The 18484-nt window shown below is 48.2% G+C and overlaps 2 protein-coding genes across 7 annotated transcripts in view; one reads left to right on the top strand and one right to left on the bottom strand.

The window, feature by feature from the left end:
- The window catches only part of LOC133122105 (inactive rhomboid protein 2-like), a 32797-nt gene extending 19740 nt beyond the window's left edge, over positions 1-13057 (top strand). For all 6 annotated transcript variants that reach the window (XM_061231829.1, XM_061231831.1, XM_061231830.1 and 3 more), the window contains 11 exons: positions 375-578; positions 1717-1828; positions 1960-2034; positions 2661-2822; positions 3090-3175; positions 3295-3358; positions 3667-3761; positions 3858-3933; positions 4052-4152; positions 4472-4625; positions 10307-13057. In XM_061231829.1, coding sequence (XP_061087813.1) covers positions 375-578; positions 1717-1828; positions 1960-2034; positions 2661-2822; positions 3090-3175; positions 3295-3358; positions 3667-3761; positions 3858-3933; positions 4052-4152; positions 4472-4625; positions 10307-10726 — 1549 coding nt within the window. In that variant the 3' untranslated portion in view covers positions 10727-13057. The remainder of the gene's footprint in view (positions 1-374; positions 579-1716; positions 1829-1959; positions 2035-2660; positions 2823-3089; positions 3176-3294; positions 3359-3666; positions 3762-3857; positions 3934-4051; positions 4153-4471; positions 4626-10306) is intronic.
- A 1586-nt stretch (positions 13058-14643) lies between these two features.
- Positions 14644-17487, bottom strand: aanat1 (arylalkylamine N-acetyltransferase 1). Its single transcript, XM_061231799.1, has 3 exons — positions 17173-17487; positions 15676-15830; positions 14644-15397 (listed from the first exon to the last, which is right to left on the bottom strand). The coding sequence occupies exons 1-3, from the start codon at positions 17324-17326 to the stop codon at positions 15092-15094; spliced, it is 615 nt and encodes a 204-aa protein (XP_061087783.1). The 5' UTR covers positions 17327-17487; the 3' UTR covers positions 14644-15091.
- Between the last annotated feature and the right edge of the window lie 997 nt (positions 17488-18484).

Below are 18484 nucleotides of genomic sequence, written 5' to 3'. Positions count from 1 at the left end.
TGTCTGTGAGTGTCAGTGAGTGTCAGTGAGTGTCAGTGAGTGTCAGTGAGTGTCAGTGAGTGTCAGTGTGTGTCAGTGTGTGTCAGTGTGTGTGAGTGTGAGTGTGTCTGTGTCTGTGTGTGTGTGTGTGTGTGTATGAGTGTGAGAGTTTGTGCGTGCGAGAGTGCACGTGTGTGAGTGCGCATTTAAGTGTGTGTGCAAGTGCACGCTCACCTGTATGTGTTTGTCTCTGTCTCTGCCTACATATGCCCATGCTGCGTGTCTACAGGCCGCCTTAACTAACGTTGGATTAAAAAATGAAAATCGATGATAAAGAAAATGTAAGATTATTGTGAGCGGTACATTTCAGGCACAGAATGTTTTCTTGCGTTCAGCCCTGAGGATGTGTTGACGGAGCTGGAGGCTCAACGCCGGGGGCGGCGGATCCCGCGCATGGCCTCCAAGGTGAAGCACTTCGCCTTCGACAAACACAAGCGCCACTACGGCATGGGCGTGGTGGGCCGCTGGCTGAACCGCCATTACCGCCCCAGCCTCAGCAGCCAGGTGCAGAAGCAGCTGGAGGACTTTCACAGCCACAGGTGAGTGCACACTGAACGCCACGCTCTGAACACCACACGCGCTGAATACCACACGCTGAACACCACACTCTGAACACCACACTCTGAACACCACACACGCTGAACACCACGCGCTGAACACCACACTCTGAACACCACACGCTGAACACCACGCTCTGAACACTACACGCGCTGAACACCACACGCGCTGAACACCACACGCTCTGAACACCACGCTCTGAACACCACACGCGCTGAACACCACACACGCTGAACACCACACGCTCTGAACACCACGCTCTGAACACCACACGCTGAACACCACACACGCTGAACACCACACGCTCTGAACACCACACTCTGAACACCACACGCGCTGAACACCACGCTCTGAACACCACGCTCTGAACACCACACGCTCTGAACACCACACGCTCTGAACACCACACGCTCTGAACACCACACGCTCTGAACACCACGCTCTGAACACCACGCTCTGAACGCCACACGCTGAACGCCACACGCGCTGAACACCACACGCTCTGAACACCACACGCTCTGAATACCACGCTCTGAACGCCACACGCGCTGAACACCACACGCGCTGAACACCACGCTCTGAACACCACACGCTCTGAACACCACACGCTCTGAACACCACACGCTCTGAACACCACACGCTCTGAACACCACACGCGCTGAACACCACGCTCCGAACACCACACGCTCTGAACACCACGCTCTGAACACCACGCTCTGAACACCACACGCTCTGAACACCACACGCGCTGAACACCACACGCGCTGAACACCACACGCGCTGAACACCACACGCGCTGAACACCACACGCTCTGAACACCACATGCGCTGAACACCACGCTCCGAACACCACACGCTGAACGCCACGGTCTGAACGCCTCACACTGAACACTACACGCTGAACAGCACACACTGAACGCCACGCACGCTGAACGCCATGCGCTGAATGGCCCACACGCTGAATGGCTGTGCAGATCTCACCATGGCTACACCGGGGCTTGAACCGATCTTCCGAGTCTTAACCACGTACCTTAACCACGAGGCTACAGGCTGCTTCTACGCACGTGTGAGCAGAAATGAGCGCATGTGTCACCAGGCCTGTGGCTCCTCCCCCTGCAGGCCCTATTTCACGTACTGGATCACCTTCGTGCACATCGTCATTACCCTGCTGTCCATCTGCACCTACGGCTTCGCCCCTGTGGGGTTCGCGCAACACTCCACCACCGAGCTGGTGAGTGTCTGTGTCCATCAGTGCCAGGACGAGTCCCCTGGGCGTGTCCCCGGGCTGTGTGTCCCCCAGTCGAGTGTCGGGGGCCCCTGGGCGTGTGTCAGGGCCCCTGACTCACCTCTGCTCCCCCACAGGTGCTGCGGAACAAGGGTATCTACGAGAGCGTGAAGCATGTTCAGCAGGAGAACTTCTGGTTGGGCCCCAGCTCAGTGAGTGAACCCCCCCCGCCTCTCATACACCTGGCTCCCCCGTCCGCCTACCTCACCACATACACCCTCGCTTATTCCGTGCCCCTTTAGAGCCTTGTGCAGTGAGAATATTCATGTGATTCAGTGTTGGGTTGGTATTTCCAGATCTCATTTTGTTATTTAAGGCGGCACGGATGGTGCAGTGGGTAGCACTGCCGCCTCACAGCAAGGAGGTCCTGGGTTCGAATCCCCGTCGGCCGGGGCCTCTCTGTGTGGAGTTTGCATGTTCTCCCCGTGTCTGCGTGGGTTTCCTCCGGGTACTCCGGTTTCCTCCCACAGTCCAAAGACATGCAGGTTAGGCTGATTGGAGAGTCTAAATTGCCCGTAGGTATGAATGTGTGAGTGAATGGTGTGTGTGCCCTGCGATGGACTGGCGACCTGTCCAGGGTGTATTCCTGCCTTTCGCCCAATGTATGCTGGGATAGGCTCCAGCCCCCCTGCGACCCTGTTCAGGATAAGCGGGTTAAGATAATGGATGGATGGATGGATTTTGTTATTTACCTTGCTGTATTAACGGGCAGCTGAAAACGATGTTCGCTGTCGAAAATGTGCTGTTGAGTGAACGCTGCCGTCTGTCCGTCTCACAGGACGACCTCATCCACCTGGGGGCCAAGTTCTCGCCTTGCATCCGGCGTGACGTCGGGATCGTCAAGCTAATCCAGAAAGCCAAGGACGTGGAGCGGGACTCGGGGTGCTGTGTGCAGAACGACAGATCGGGCTGCGTGCAGACCCATCGCGCAGACTGCTCGGTACTGCTCCACCGCCCGCCCGCCAATACCGCCGCAAACCCCGCTCGCTCCGGCCAACAACTGCTCAATCCGTCAGCTTCCTATCGACGGGCTGCCTGTGCAGACAAAACGGCTCTTTATATTCCCGCCAGCTTTCAATATCCCCAGCCTGCGTGCTGGAGCTGAGCTCTGTGCTGTAGTCATTAACACTGATCTGCGTTTGAGCTCCCTCTGAGGGGGGAGGACTCTCGCTTCACTGACTCGCCTTTCTCCTCTCTCCGCGTCCAGGAGACGTTGGCCACCTTTATAAAATGGGAGAATGAAAACGTCGATATAGTACGATCATCTGGCTCAGTCTGTCACCAGGACCCCAGGTACTGTGAAATGTACAGAATGCGTGCCTGTGTCACATCTGTGCGTGTGTACCGGTATGAAATGAGAAGCGGAGTCAGTTTCACTGTGTTTGTGTCCCTCCTGGTGGCTGCTGGGACAGGACCTGCGAAGAGCCGGCTTCAGCGGACCCTCATTTCTGGCCTGACGACATCACTAAGTGGCCGGTGAGTTCCTGACAGCAGCCGTGGTTTCATACTCCGTAGTACAGAGGATGTGGGGTCCCAGAATGATGCTCTGAGAGAGGGTACAGTACTACAGTACTCTGGTCAAATGGTACAGAGCTCAAGAACTACAGTACACTGGTCAAATGGTACAGAGCTCATGAACTACTGTAAACTGGTCAAATCTTACAGAGCTCTGGAACTATTGTACACTGGCTGGTAAACATGATTTTTCTAACCATTCACCCTCCCACCCAAGACCAGGCTACCTCCTCAGTATGAAGGCTTCTCTGGTTTCCCCCTGCTTTCAGGTCTGCACCTCTCCACCAGAGGGGAACCACACTGGGTACCGACACCTGGACTGTAAGATCAAGGGAAGACCCTGCTGCATCGGGACCAAGGGCAGGTGAGACGCTCTCTTCCATTATCGCTGAAGAGCTCCCATTACTCGTAAAAACCCAGCTGTAGTGCTGAAATTTCTCCTGCTTTATCATTGTGACAGGTGTGAGATCAGCACACGAGAGTACTGCAGTTTCATGCACGGCTACTTCCACGAGAAGGCCACTCTCTGCTCTCAGGTACTCTTTGGACTCCTGCTTGTTCTGCGTCTGCATTGTGTTAAAGGAGACCTCCGGGACAGCACTGGGAGTGTGGAGCAGCCTCAGTAACGCTGAGAGAGAGTCTGTATGTTCACAGGTGCACTGCTTAGATGATGTGTGTGGCCTCCTGCCGTTTCTCAACCCTGACGTGCCGGACCAGTTCTACAGACTGTGGCTGTCCTTGTTTCTGCATGCTGGGTGAGCTGTCCATCATTACCCACCACACCCTAGACATCATACCAGCCGCTGCTAATTAGCTAATGTGTGAGGGTCTGTTTGTCTGCAGCTGCCTGTATCACACTGACCCTGCTGTGTTTATGGAGCCTGTACATGTGTTTTAGTCTGTGTCCCGATGTCTCTGTGTCATTGTCTACGTGAGTCTTAGTAACTGCAGTTTTCCTCTGCTTCAGTGTCTCCGTATGTCAGTGTCTTAGTGCCTCTGTGTCTGAGTGTCTCAGTATGTCAGTGTCTCTGTCTCAGTATATCAGCGTCTCTGTGTCCCTCTGCGTCTCTGCAGGCTGCTGCACTGTCTGGTGTCGGTGGTGTTCCAGATGACGGTGCTGAGGGATCTGGAGAAGCTGGCTGGCTGGGTGCGCATCTCCATCATCTACCTGCTGAGCGGCATCACGGGGAACCTGGCCAGCGCGCTCTTCCTGCCCTACCGAGCCGAGGTACCGTGCCTCCCTCTCTACCCGTGCCCCCCCGGTCCACCCCTGTCTCCCTCTCTCTGCCCATCCCCGACTGCGGGCCGGCCACAGCCGCCCTCCTGCTGGACTCGGTTAGGCAGCCTGTTCTATTAGCGCATATTCCTGCCCTGCCTTTTTAAAGGTTGATCCCACTGTGCTGCTCAGGAGTTTCTGGAAGCTGGTAAGAGCAGGAATGCGTTTCCCTGTGGAGGCCGGCGGGTAAATGGCTTAGCCGTTAGCTTGAAGAGAGATTTGCGGGATTACTGGAAGTGACCCTGTCTGGTGGGTGGATTTCTCCCTCCCTGTATGCCTGGCCGGGCCCGGAGGGGGGAATTGTGTCCGTGTGGCCTGAGCAGGATGTACGCCTGGTCTTAACGTCACCTGTAGAATGTGCACAAAGACCTGTTGCACCAAGTGGGTGTAGCGCTACGTCAGGGGGTAAATTATACGCCTACTACAGGGTGGGCGTAAGTGAAGCTTTCAGAAAATTCTCCTAGGTGATACTCTTTGCTAAATCAACAGCAACAAGCGCTGCCTATGCTATTGTAACTGCTCACAAAGATCCGGTGGAGGTGGAATAAATACCGCCTCACTTGATGAGGAGCTAATCGGATGATTTGACTTGCATCACATGCTGCGTAGCAACTGCGTAGCAAAGCCCTTTGTAACGCACTGAAGCTGCTGAACGGTTCTCTGGAAGGGTTCCGCACAGTATTTGGACTTTAACGTTCTGTGAATGCCTATCGAAGGCTGAATGTACACAGTAAATTATGTTAACTTTCCTTCATGCGACATGCATGAAAATAAGATTCACCATGACTTTTACAAAGACAGGATATTGTAACACTGGCCACAATGACTTTTACAAAAACAGGATATTACAACACTGGCCTCTAGTGGTCGCGAGTGGAAGTCTTTTTTCAGTTTCCCACTGTGAAAGGACCCGGGCGATGAGCCTGCAGTGACCTCTTTATTATTAGGTTAGGTAACATAGAGGAGGGGGTCTTTGATGAACGCGGATCATTTGTTCCTCACACCACCTATGGACTTGTAGAGTAGCCAGCCAGTAGTTGCGGGGTCCTTGGAGGCAGTTAGTGAAAACTGTTTTGTTTTGTCGTACTGATTTGAGCATCCTGGGGCAATACACAAAAATTCTAGCATTTAGGTTTTTCCTCACGATTCATCGTTGCGCTTATTGAAAGTCAGCAGTCTTGTAATAGGAATAGCTTTAGCAGCCGAGACAACATCACAACCTAGCTTGTTCCAAGATGGCTGTGCTCCAGGGCTGGTGCACACACACACACACACACAGCCTAAGTAGCCTAGTGTGTGTTGGGCCAGTAAGACTGTAAATAATATGCAGATCGCCGCCTAGCTCCTATTACAGTTCCTTGACCTGCCCTAAAGGGTCCTGTTGTACTCACTGCACTACTGAGCTGGATCGGCCAGAAGCGTAATTAAGGGTGTTAACTGGTCATTACAGTGTGGATGCAGGGGAGTGATCAGCCCTGCTAAGCCCACAGGGTGAATCTGGTGATGTGCTGATGGGGAGTTGGCACAGCCCTCTCGCAGGGAGGATTAATGGTGATTCCAGAGCTGCTGAGAGTGGGATCCATTGCTGAGGCAGCAGCGGCTAATTCCGGATCGCAGGAAGTGAGGCGCGAAGGTGGCCACGCCCTCCCCTTTCCCCGCTTTGTCCCCCCGAGACACAGGCGCCAGGCGTGACTGCTGTTCGGCTGGCGCGGGTCGTGAGGCGCTGTGCCGTCCGTCTGGCGGACGGCAACGCTGTGGGGCGGGCGGGGGGGGGTGGGGGGGCACGGAGGGCATTGCCCTCTTCTGATAACGCGGGGAGTGTATGGTCAGGCAGTAGCCCACTGAGGAATTATCTGGAACACCCAGGTGGCACACGCCACACGCTCTAATGTGCCTATTTAAACACCCGCATACTCAAACGGCTCGGCTTAAAGGCTTTACCATCGTCTGCCTGCCTTTTTCCAGCAGTGTGTGACGTACGGACAGGAGACGGCCCCAGTCTTGCTTGGGAGGATGTGTTAGGTATACCAGCAAACTTAAGGTTCTGCTCACCACTTCAGAGTGAGTTTTTTTTTTTTAAAGCTTTTGAAACAGCTCAGCCTTAAAAGCGAGAGTAGCCCTTTGAGCAAAACACCGCACAGGCCAACCACCGCCAATTCTGGAAAGTTATCACTCAGTTCCAAAAACATAAGCGCTTCAGTTACAGGTTCAGGTTACTTCGTTTTATTTATTGTGTTTGTGGAGCCTTGTTTATGAATCCCCTATATCAAATGACTGTCTGATTTGAGAGTGTGTTCTTCTGGGTGAGTGGCAGCGGTGCTGTGACGTCCTGGTGGTTGTCCCTCTGGTGGGGATAGCAGCACCTGAGGAGCATCGGGACAGGTTAGCTTCAGAACGGTCCTTCTGCCGGAGCGGAACGGCCGCTTGGCCCCAGCCCAGGCTGTCCTCTGGGGTTGGGAAATGGAGTTTGGCCCTGTGTGTGCCCGATGCATTAGCCATCACTGCTAGCCAAAGCTACACCGGGGCATTGGGTTTCCTGCTACAGAAATAGTTTGGGAAATGCATGCAAAGCGGAGACGACTCAAACGCAAGCCACTTAAAACTCCTTTGAATAAGGAGTGATTATCTAATTATTCAATTTAAACCACTTTGAATGAGGGGGGTGATTATCTAATTATTGTATTAGTTCATCGTTTGTTTTTTTTGTGGGTTATTTCAGAGCCGTTTGCCACCATTCTGCTCTGCCATAGTGCGTTCCATCTGCTCCTCTGCGTAAAAACATAAATGATCTGTGAGCCGCCACGCTAAGAGCATTGCCAAACTATGACATGGTGTCACGTCGGGATTACTGCTCTGTGAAAGCGCGTCACCTTCACAGGTGCAGAGATGCTTCACAGGCCTGCGGGAGTGTAGGCACCCCCCCTCAAAGACATGTTTCTCTGATAATGGCCACTCCAGCAGTAACAGAGACCGCATGAGTGCCGCTAACCGTGGGTTTCCGCAGCTCTGTTACTGCTGCTTAAGCCCTTTGTTTAAGTCCAATCCTCCTCACTATTAATTGCACTTTAGGAGGTGAGGCACGTGCCTCGTGCCTAAACAAGTTTAAAATAAGAGGGATTAGCGCAGAACGGATTGAAGAGTGTGTGAGCTTACGTGCGGCTACCTTAACTCTCTCTGTGGCCCTAGTTCCCATGGGTTCAGTAGCAGGTTACCTCACCAGCTCCACAGGCCAGCGGCCATTTTGTATGAATTGTGAAGAGTTTAGCGGCTTAGATGCTGGTATTATTGTTTTGACCACTGACTCCCAAAGAAAGACTGAATTAACATAGAGTGGAAATGCATGTCTTGGTCTGTTTCATGTGCCTGTTCAGGAAGTTGAGCAGCCAGCTCCTCGCGTGTGGCTCTGTGTCTGCAGAAGGGGAGCAGCGTGGGCAGCGCTTGGCGTCAGCGGCTGGAAGTGGTGTGTGTGTGTGTGTGTGTGTGTGTGTGTGTGTGTGTGTGTCTGTGTCTGTCTGTGTCTGTCTGTGTGTGTCTGTGTGTGTCTGTGTGTGTCTGTGTGTGTCTCTGTGTGTGTCTCTGTGTGTGTGTGTGTGTGTGTGTGTGTCTGTCTGTGTCTGTGTGTCTCTGTGTGTGTCTGTGTGTGTGTGTCTCTCTGTGTCTCTGTGTCTCTGTGTCTCTGTGTCTCTGTGTCTCTCTGTGTCTCTCTGTGTGTCTCTGTGTGTGTCTGTGTGTGTGTGCTGGTTTGCTGCTGTCCTTGTGGAAGATTACTTCTTCTCCAGATTAGCCATCTGCGCACGCCAGCCCCGGCAGCCTTGACGTCAGTCTAATCAGGCCGCTTTGAGTGGCCCTTATAGGGACTCCCTTATAGGGGTTGTGGGCTCTCGGTCGGTGAGGTAGAGAGCCTGCCCTGGGCCACAAACAGTACCGCTCCCAGTTTGGCCCTGTGCCAGTCACTTGTAAAAGCTCTTGACTTTTTTTATGGTGGCGTTATCTGAAATTAAATGGGGAACTATCATCATCATTTTCTATCCAATATTAATGTGTGGGTTAAGTTTGCATAATGTTGCATCTTTCCCAAAACTGACAGAGAATCGTTTTGATGAGAATTGACCACTATCCAATGATTTTTAAGTCATGCTTGACATCTGTCTCTCTCACTCTCTCAGATTTCGAAATTTGTGGTACTTTATGCCAAAATGTAGGATTCATGACATGTTGCTTGTACTGGTTTTGTTTTAGGGTGTTTTATTGCTCTCTCTCCCCTCTTTCCTCACTCATCTCTCTTTCTCTCTCCATCATCTTTCCTCTCTCCCTCCCCCTCCCTCCCATCTTCTCTCCCTCTCTGTGGAAGGAGAGTATCTGCATCTGAACACAGGGATTCAGACCCTGGAAATGTAATAACGGTTGCTGTACAATGCTGTCAGAAACAGACTTATTTTCATCTGAAGCGATCGATGAAACCATGCAGCTTAATGGTTTGAGGTGCCAGTCTGACTCGGTTCCAGATGTGCTTTAAACGCCTATGATTACATCAACCTTCTGGAAGGACTCTGCCACTCTGCCAATTAGCCAGGCTTCAGTAGTCTGCTTGTAATTATCACGAAAGGTGCATTCATTTGACCAGTAGCATTTCACATAGCAATTGATGGGAAATTTGAAGGATTGCTGGTATGATATTAATAGCGCATTTCCTGGGACCTTTGATGTCTGGATATTGGTTTAATATGTTGCCTGAAATATTGGATCTCCTAAGATACTGTGTGCCCATTTTGAGGGTGAGGCTTTGTTTTTTTGTTTTTTTGTTTGTTTTTTCCAGTCTGTCAATGGGGATAAATATGACTTCAAAGAGACAGCCAATTGTGCCTGAAGCACAATTTCCATTGGTGGTGATTATAGTGATGGGCTACGTTTAGCACTCTGGGCATTATAAACACAAAGGGTAATGGGAGTAATTGTAGCTGGTGTTGGTGAAATTGCAGTGCTGTAATGTAAACACGACGCCACGGGCACTTGCTCTTTGACACTCTGAGGGGAAAACGGGCAGCTGTGCTGCCGCTTGGTGCCCGGGGCCTGCCTGCATTGGCATGGTGATGTGCTCCATTCTGCGTCCTGCGCGCAGCTGTCCCTCCCGTCTCCCGCCTCGCTCAGTGACCTCAGACGCTCAGCTGTCACTCACGGGCGGTAATTACAGCCCTGCTCTCATGACTAGTGCCCCCCGCTCGCCACCAACGTCAGCGCGTGACGCCAGGAGAGACCCTTCCGCACGTATCCCCGTTCGTGATTCTCTCCGCATATCCAGCATATTTCAGCCCGATGTGCGGTGGGGAGGTGACTCTTTGGCCATTAACATCAGCCGGAACACTGTTATTATGTTCACTTGGGTAGGGCACATACATGGGACGGGAATTGTGTTGTTCCATTCATGCAGAGGGTGGGGGCTTCGACCGGAAAGGTTTTTATTCATTTTATTTTTTTTTACCTCTTTGTAGCTGTGTACTTTCATATGAATGTGCCTGCGTGTTGTTGTTGGTGATGTGCTGTATATCAGACCTTCAGGAAGTCACAGACTCCGTTTGGTGGCAGTTTAACCTCTGACCTCTGACCTCTGACCTCTGACCTGTGTTGTGTTGCAGGTGGGGCCGGCGGGCTCTCAGTTCGGGCTGCTGGCCTGCCTGTTTGTGGAGCTGTTCCAGGGCTGGCAGATGCTGGAGAAGCCCTGGAAGGCCTTCCTGAAGCTGCTGGGGATCGTGCTCTTCCTCTTCATGTGCGGCCTGCTGCCCTGGATCGACAACATCGCCCACATCTTCGGCTTCCTCAGCGGGCTGCTGCTGTCCTTCGCCTTCCTGCCCTACGTCACCTTCGGCACCTTCGACACCTACCGCAAGCGCTTCCTCATCCTGCTGTCCCTGCTGGTCTACGTGGGCCTGCTGTCCTCCCTGGTGGTCTGGTTTTACATTTACCCCATCAACTGGCACTGGCTGGAGCACCTCACCTGCCTGCCCTTCACCAGTAAATTCTGTGAGAAGTACGACATCGACCATGTTGTGCATTAGCGCTCTGCGGTCTGAAATATGAGAATATGAAAATATGAAATATGCTACGGTCTGAAATATGAGCGCAAAGGAAAGGCGGCTATGGCTGCCTGTATGGTACACTCTCACAGGCGTCTACGCTGGGATTCCCAGCTTGGTAATAAACGGATGAACCACTGTGACGTGACACCAAACGAGGCTGAATGCCCACACGGTGCATGGAGGACCGCGTGCCCGGAGGAATGCGCCCTCAGACTGCGGGGGAGCCGTCTGAAGGCCAGCAGCCCGTGTACTTTGCGTTTTGCTTAGTTTGTATTGATTTGTGACTCCTGCAGAATCCTGAAAGATGTAGCCCTCGTCCAAGTCTCCTCACTGTCTCAGGCGTAGGCAGGCCCTGCTGATGGGAGTGCCAGGCACGTTTCTGGTTTTGCTTCCGTCTCAGCTTGACCACAGGTTTGCTGGATGATTGACAGTCTGAGCCTGGTCGTCTGCATCCATTAAACCTGATTCATTAAATTCAATCCTGTGTTATAGACAGAGTGGGAAAACCCAGGTTCAGAAAGTCCTCCGCAGTATTTTTGTTCAATCGCCTGGATTTGTTAATTGGCAAAATCCTTCAGCCTGGGGGTAGAATTAGTTTGTGGAACCATCTGCTGAGGTAATGAGTGGAAGATGCGGATATGCCCTGGGTGTTCCACCTCTGGTTATGGTTTTGGATGGAGCCTAAGCCAGGACCATCTCTGGCACTCCAGGACCAGGGTTGCCTACACCTGCTCCGTTTCGTTTTTTACATTTACATTTTTGTCATTTGGCAGACGCTTTTAATCCAAAGCGATTTACAAGTCCCCATAGGTTCTTCCACAAGTCAAAGCATCGCATCCATAACTAGGAAATTACATAGGAAGTGCTGTTTTAAACATATAGCCATCGTAAGTGCAAATTTTTTTTTTTCATGCCAACACTGGACTTTACATAATCTTTAACACTAAATACCTTTTATATAAATTTCCCATTGTTTTGTATCTTTGCATATCCAGAATTACAAACGAAGGCTTGTACAAGCGCAACAATCTTGTATGTTGAAGCGAAACAAAATCATGTTGGGTTAGTTTTGAGCTTGAGGTTTTTGTTAGTTTTTTATTTTTTATTTTTTGCTGATTATTAAGCGTTGTCATGCGGTGAAGAACCTTTTATATATACTTTTAATAACCATTGTCATGGAAGTTTAAGGTAAACAATCGTGATTCTATTGCTTATTACTGTGTCTGTGCTCAAGAACCAATCGGAAGAGAAGATAATGAATGTCTCGTACACTATCACTTATTATGTTATACTCTGTAGATTACAGTGTTATATTTGTGCGTTTTACTGACTGACTAAAAATGGTTTAAAACCATTTCCCATTTCATTTGCCATTTGTCGTAACTCAGAGGGCTAACTGGGGGGATATTTCCATCAACCACATGATTTATGTTGGACTGCCCTCAGTATGCTAGCATCTACTGAAGACTGTGTGTGTTTACATTATCACCCATCATGTGTGACTTAATCGGTACTTGAGCGGCAACTAACTAGCCAGCTAACAAAATGTAGCAGAGGGAATGTTAGTTCAGGTGGAATATCGAGCGTTATGCATTTGATACACCTACTCTCATTGCGGTCATTCCACTACTTTGAAGTTTTGCCTGCTGAAACGCAGCATTGCTGTCCCTGCTGGGACTGGTTGTCTGCTGTTGTTGTTCTGCAGGTGAGGTGCACTCGTGGCTCCGTCTCCGGCGTATCCTCCTGGGCGAGCGGATTACGGCCCTCTGCCCTGGGTGGCGTCTGGCTTAGCGCTGAAAAAAGGTGACTGTGAAATGGATTAAAACCTAATTGAGGAGGACTGATACTGTGAGGCTTTGCAAATGGCAGTCATTTTATTCACTCCCACAGGCTGCAGTCACCCACTCAAGACAGGGATTAGGTGCTTAAGGTACTGTAAAGCTTCATAACGGGCAACTTAAGAGGCAATGCGTGGCCAGAGCTCGCCATTTTACACTGCTTCGTGTTTCTTTATATGAAGACCCCCCCCCCCCATCGGCACTAAGATGCAGCTTCCCGAACTCAGCACCTTCCCCGTGCCTTTCCGTGCCTCTGACTGGAGAGAATGCTGTGCCTTCTGCAAATTCAATCACATTTGGTCAACTGGATATGTATGTTCATTGATTATCTTTGTGTATTTGAAATTGGACCAAAAATATTATTTATTGAAAAAAAAAAAAGGGACGTTACTTCTGAGATGTCCTTCTATTTTGTGCAGGACATTTTGAAATTGATTCGTATGCTAAAAAATAAACCACTGTTTACTTTAAACTTCCCTGCCTTTTGTTTCCTGTTCATGTCACAGTGCTGTGTCTGTCAAAACTCCAGCTATTCATCCTGACATTTCCAGTCATGTGGCTATGCTTCTGCCATTCCAGCTCAGATTAACAGACCATGAAAAAATCAGATACCTCTGAATTAATCTGAATTTCCAATGATTTTCAGACCAGCCAAATTACTTACTGAACACCCTCTGGCTATAATTATTTTCAGAAGCAGCCAGTTCTCAACCTGTGTGCATGTTAGTCGCAGTTGATTAAGTGTTCCTACAACACTTCACTGAGGTAAACTTTAATCTTTGGGTCACAATTCTGTTGGTTTGGTAGTAAAAGTTATATCTTGGTCTGTTATTTAGAATTTTGTAAACTCCATTTGAATTAACCACCTATTGTCTTCTCTAAAGGGAAAAAGTCAAAGAAAATCAGAAATGTTTAAAGAAAACAAAGTTCTTTATTTCTCTAATTACAAAGAATATAAAATGAATGTCTTGATTCAAGACTTTTTGGAGGTAGAGGTGGTGGTTATCTAGTGGAGAGGCAGGGAAAGCTTGTGTAGGTATGATGGAGGAGGGCAGTCCAGCAGAAACCATTATCAGAAAAGAGCACATGGGAAAACCAATCACAGAAAAGACACTAAAGTCTGAATAGTGTACCCCATTCACTGATTTGTCTCTTCTTCATATAAATGCTCAAGACCAGATGATTTTGCAGTTCATTTAGAAGATGTGAGTATAGGTCTATTGAATTTCATTTTGGAAAAATCCTCCCTCATTGCAAAAGCATACGAAATATCCAGTGTAAGGCTAATAATCAGATGAAGATGACAACAGGTAGCATCTAAAAATTTAGACAAAATGGACCTTGTGCTGCTTTAAGCATTAGTACTTTAGCTATGGCAGCGTGCAACACCAGGTCTGTCTCGAGCTGCTCACGTGGAGAGCATACCCTTTGTGCCACCCATATCCCTATTGGAGCACAGAGACCAGGCAAATAAGTTCATTCAGTCAGTATTCCATATGGAATATCAACACTGCAGTGACAGGAAAAATGTATCTGCTTACAGTAACAACGTTGACCAAAGAAGTGGTAAGCATCCCTGAAATACAGGACAGTCTGCGCACACCTTATAGCTTAGCAGGCTGCCTGGTGCCACCATACAAAAGGCATGCATACAGCGAGTGGTGATGGGGAAACAAAACAAAACCAGAGAACAAGGTCCATTGTTTCAGGAAATCACTGAACTGAACATCCAACCCCTGAGATCTTCTGCCCACACAGTCGTGTGCTCCATGTCCTTTCTGGCTCCTCGGATCAGAAGAGACCACAGTGAAAAGTGAAGTTGATTCCTCTTTAATGTTTGCAGTAAATACACAACCAGAGCAGCTACAGGAAGGGAACAGCGAGACAAACGCTGGAGGACCCAGCGCCTCTGAAACCAGGAGAGTAGAGCACTCACTGCTCGCATTTCATCTCCATAGATTTACATAGAACAGTAATTTTAAAAAATCAAATGAAAAAAACATTAAAAAAAAAAAAAAGGTTAAATGAAATCAAATCAAAAAACATTTCATTTGTGAGACAAGATATAAAAAGACAAATAAGTTATAAGAAACAATGATAAAATGATTACCTTTAAACCTTTAAGTATTACCCGAAGTAATGAGCATCTGTAATATTTTGAATAAACTGAAAACATGATTATGGCTGTGAGAAACTGGAATGCCTAGTGATGGGGTAAGGTAAACCATGAAGCAGCAACAAATTTAATTTAACACACGAGCTATGATTTCCAATGTCTCTCAAAGAGAGCAAGTAGTGGGGTGAGACCATTCCAGTCTCTGTGGGGGGGTCATCTAACTTCCATAACATTCAAAAGGCATGAGAACTACTCTGCCGTACAACACAGAGAAACAGGTAGCCACACACACACACATGACTGTAGCCCATGCCAACGAGAAGCTGTACGTTCCCCCGAAATCTGTGACAGCCGTCCGCTCCGTTTGCCCGGCACGCGTGCGGGCCAGTCTCAGCACCCGCTGTTGCGTCGCATGAAGGCGTGTCCCCGCACGGCGTACTGCATCTCGATGAAGGTCAGGGGGCCCACGGTGATGTCGGAGGGACCTTGCACCTTGAAGCCGGACTTTTGGTAGAAGGGCACCAGGAAGTCCTCGCACATCAGCACGGCCCTGCGCACATAGGGCAGGCAGCGCAGGTACTGCAGGTAGCGCCACATTATGATGGAGCCCTTGCCCTGCTGCCGGAAGGTGCGGTGGACAGCCAGCACGTGGATGTGCACTGTGGTGCCGTGGGGCTTGTGTAGAGTCAGTGCGTCCTGCAGGGAGGAGGAAACAGAAGTGACCACCACTGTATAGGACTAAATAATGATTTACTTTGGTCAATACCAGTTCATGACTAAATGGCTAATATCCCCTTCAGAAAGACATGCATATTCCTCTCAGACTTCCACAACCGTCATCTTTATAATTGTGCCTTCTAAAAATGCAGGACTAATCATATGTATATTTATTTCTTGACTTAAATGGACATTTCAAGATGAAAATCATCTTTGACACATTAGATCTAATAAGTACTGAATAAAATCATAATTACCATATTTAGCTTCTCCTGGTCCCACAGTGATCCAATAATGAAGGCCACCAGTCGTCCCTCTTCAAACCAGCCCAAGGACAGTTCGGGGCAGAGGGTGAGGAAGTGACGCACCTCATCAAGGTGAAGGGGACACTCTCCCGACACAGAAATAAATGCTAAGGGGGAAACAAGGATCACACTTAACATGGCAAAATTCAGCTCTATCCATATTCATTTTGAGCTTACACATCGCCCTAAAAATTGTTCCATTACCAGTAGCACTACCTAATGTGACCCCCATATTGAATTGTATCAGAGCCCAATTTCTTGGAGATGACTGAAGGTCCAACTTGTTCTTTCGTAATTTAGCCGGAGAATACCTTGTCATAACTTGACTCTAATGCATGCCGTATTTGACCGACTTTGTACAGGATACATGAAACATTTTGATCCATTAATAACCGTGATCGGAACACTAGATGAGCGTGGATATAGAAATACTGCATTATCATAGGCTCCCCAATCGTTACACGATATTATGCTATAGTGATCTAGCATTTATTTGAATGCTTATGAAATGCACTAATAATGACATAGTTCAAGAGTAATCCATATTGTATATACACCTGTCAATATTAATTCCACCCTACATCGGCTGCAGAACGCTGTCAAACGTATAGGCCATTCATTTACTTTTAAGAAATAAATAGCAAGACTAAGGACTATCCACAACGGCTGTTTGAAATCCGTCAAAGTAGCCATTTAATGACTCGTAGCCCCCCAGACATAAATCAAATACTAGGCTAGTGGCTACACTACAGAGTGCAGTAATACAACTTAGTCTGCAAAGTATGATTGATTTAGGCCAGGTTACATTTAGAAATGAACAAAAAAAGAAGGTTAAATGGTCACAATGTCCATTTACAGCAGAACTACACTTGTTAATGTCTATGTCTATGGTTTTCAAACTCGGCCCTGGGATACCTCCATGTATGATTTAGTTCCAACCTCAATTGCAACCCCATCATTTTAACAAACTTATTTACAGTCTTAAGTGACACTATGTCAGAAATATTGCAAGTGATTGCAGATATCTGATCTGATTACAACTGATCAAAATCATTTTCCTAACTGCTTTGAAAACGATAACGAACCAAACATGTATCGTTTTAACGTTTCACTGCATTTTTAGTTGTAATGAAAACGAATTTGAAAACCACTGCTAGGGTAGGGGTGTGCAGCCCTGGTCCCAGAGATCAGTCGCTGTTGGGATTTGTTATTACTCTACACTAATCCATCAATTAAAGCGGTTTGTGACAACCTCCTTACTGGGGTCTGAATTGGAAGCTGATTTTAAAACCAGGACCAGGGTTGCAAATCTCTGCTACTGGCTACATCATTATTATTAAAAGTATTGCCGACTTGCAAAAACTAATTCACGCATTTGAAAAAAAAAAAGGTTCGATATGTCAACAAAGCACAGAAACCGTTAGTTTTGTTGAAATGTCAGTTGCTTACCTTCCCTCTCAATTTCGAACACGCTGATAGCGTCCTCCGGGCTAAGTGAGCGGAACTCGCTGGCTGGGAGTGTATGTCGGCGCTGGCGGCCAGGAGAGATTGGAGCCCGCAGGTGGTTAGGTTTGAGGAAAGGCAGACCACCCACGACTGACATTTCGTGAAATGTTTTTCCCCCAGCACAAAACAAATATTTTAGTCGTTTAAAATGTAACCTTCTGTTAGGTTAAACTTTAACTAATTTATTTATTTAGTTTCTTTATTGTTTTAAGCAGCTTCTACGCAGCTTCTATACTCCTGGTTTCAGCGCTTCTAGTCTGTGTGTAAAACCTAGTGGGGTCCGAGAAAGCCTGTCGAGCGTATTTATACTGTTGTCTCCTAGTCATTGGTCCGTAAGTACCATTAGTCACTGGCCCACATCAAGCACGATTGCACATTACGGACTGCACTAGTAGTTTATGCAAATGTCAGACAAAACTAAATTTGCATAAACTGTTGTTTGGTTTTGAATACTTCAAAGCCAGGGAGGATGGACGTTGTTTGTAATCGGTCGTTTTAATCAGTTATATTTCCAATAAAGGAGTGGTTCCCAAACTCGGTCCTGGAGTACTGGAGTCCTGGTTTTCGTTGCAACTTCCAAGCACAATCGCAATCCAAGAACTTTAACAGCACAGTTCATTTGAATTAATTAGGTGCCTTTCACATTTAGAATTACTAATACTACTTGTACAAAAGGCTCAGGACTTGTATTCTGTTTATTTCTCCCTTTCATGCTTATGGACTTTTAATTTGATATTCCCAGCACCTACGTTAAGACGCGAGACCTATTGTTTACTTTCAGGCTGGCGCGCTGTTGAAGTAGCAACTTCATTGCTCTCCGTGTTGTCTGAGCAAAGTATACCCGGTAGCTTAAAGTGTGCGTCTATGAACGAAGTAAGTTTTCTAAAATGAAGTTAAGGCTGTATGTTAAGCTAGGAAATGTGTTTGGAGAAGTGAATTGCCTGTTGCTAGTTTAAGCGAGGGAGAAAAATGTTCACACACTAGCCATCTACTCAATGTAGAGAAAGAACTGGAATATACACACACCTTGTTGCAATGTGATATCTTGTGGATAATACAAGTGATTGTATCCAATCTCGTCTCCTCATTCTGTGTCCTCTCTCACGTGCGCCCCTCCTGCCCTGAACATTCTGGCCTTGAAGTAGTGTTCTGGCCGACACTCCAGATTGTGTGCGGTGTTAAAATACGAACAGCCCTATACAGTCCTACCCATCCATAGAGTCTAACCCATCTACTAACCCTCACCCACATTAAT

The sequence above is a fragment of the Conger conger genome, chromosome 2 (genome assembly GCF_963514075.1).
Source record: "Conger conger chromosome 2, fConCon1.1, whole genome shotgun sequence".
NCBI classification, from domain to species: Eukaryota; Metazoa; Chordata; class Actinopteri; order Anguilliformes; family Congridae; genus Conger; species Conger conger.
Note: the sequence above shows the minus strand (reverse complement) of the source record. Positions and strands in the feature narration are given on the sequence as shown.

Coding starts and splice junctions, on each gene's coding strand:
- aanat1 (XM_061231799.1), bottom strand. CDS start 17,326: ATGTCAGTCGTGGGTGGTCTGCCTTTCCTCAAACCTAACCACCTGCGG. Junction 15,831..17,172: donor GTTCGAAATTGAGAGGGAAG/GTAAGCAACTGA, acceptor TTTCCCCCTTAG/CATTTATTTCTGTGTCGGGA. Junction 15,398..15,675: donor ACCAGGAGAAGCTAAATATG/GTAATTATGATT, acceptor TCCTCCCTGCAG/GACGCACTGACTCTACACAA.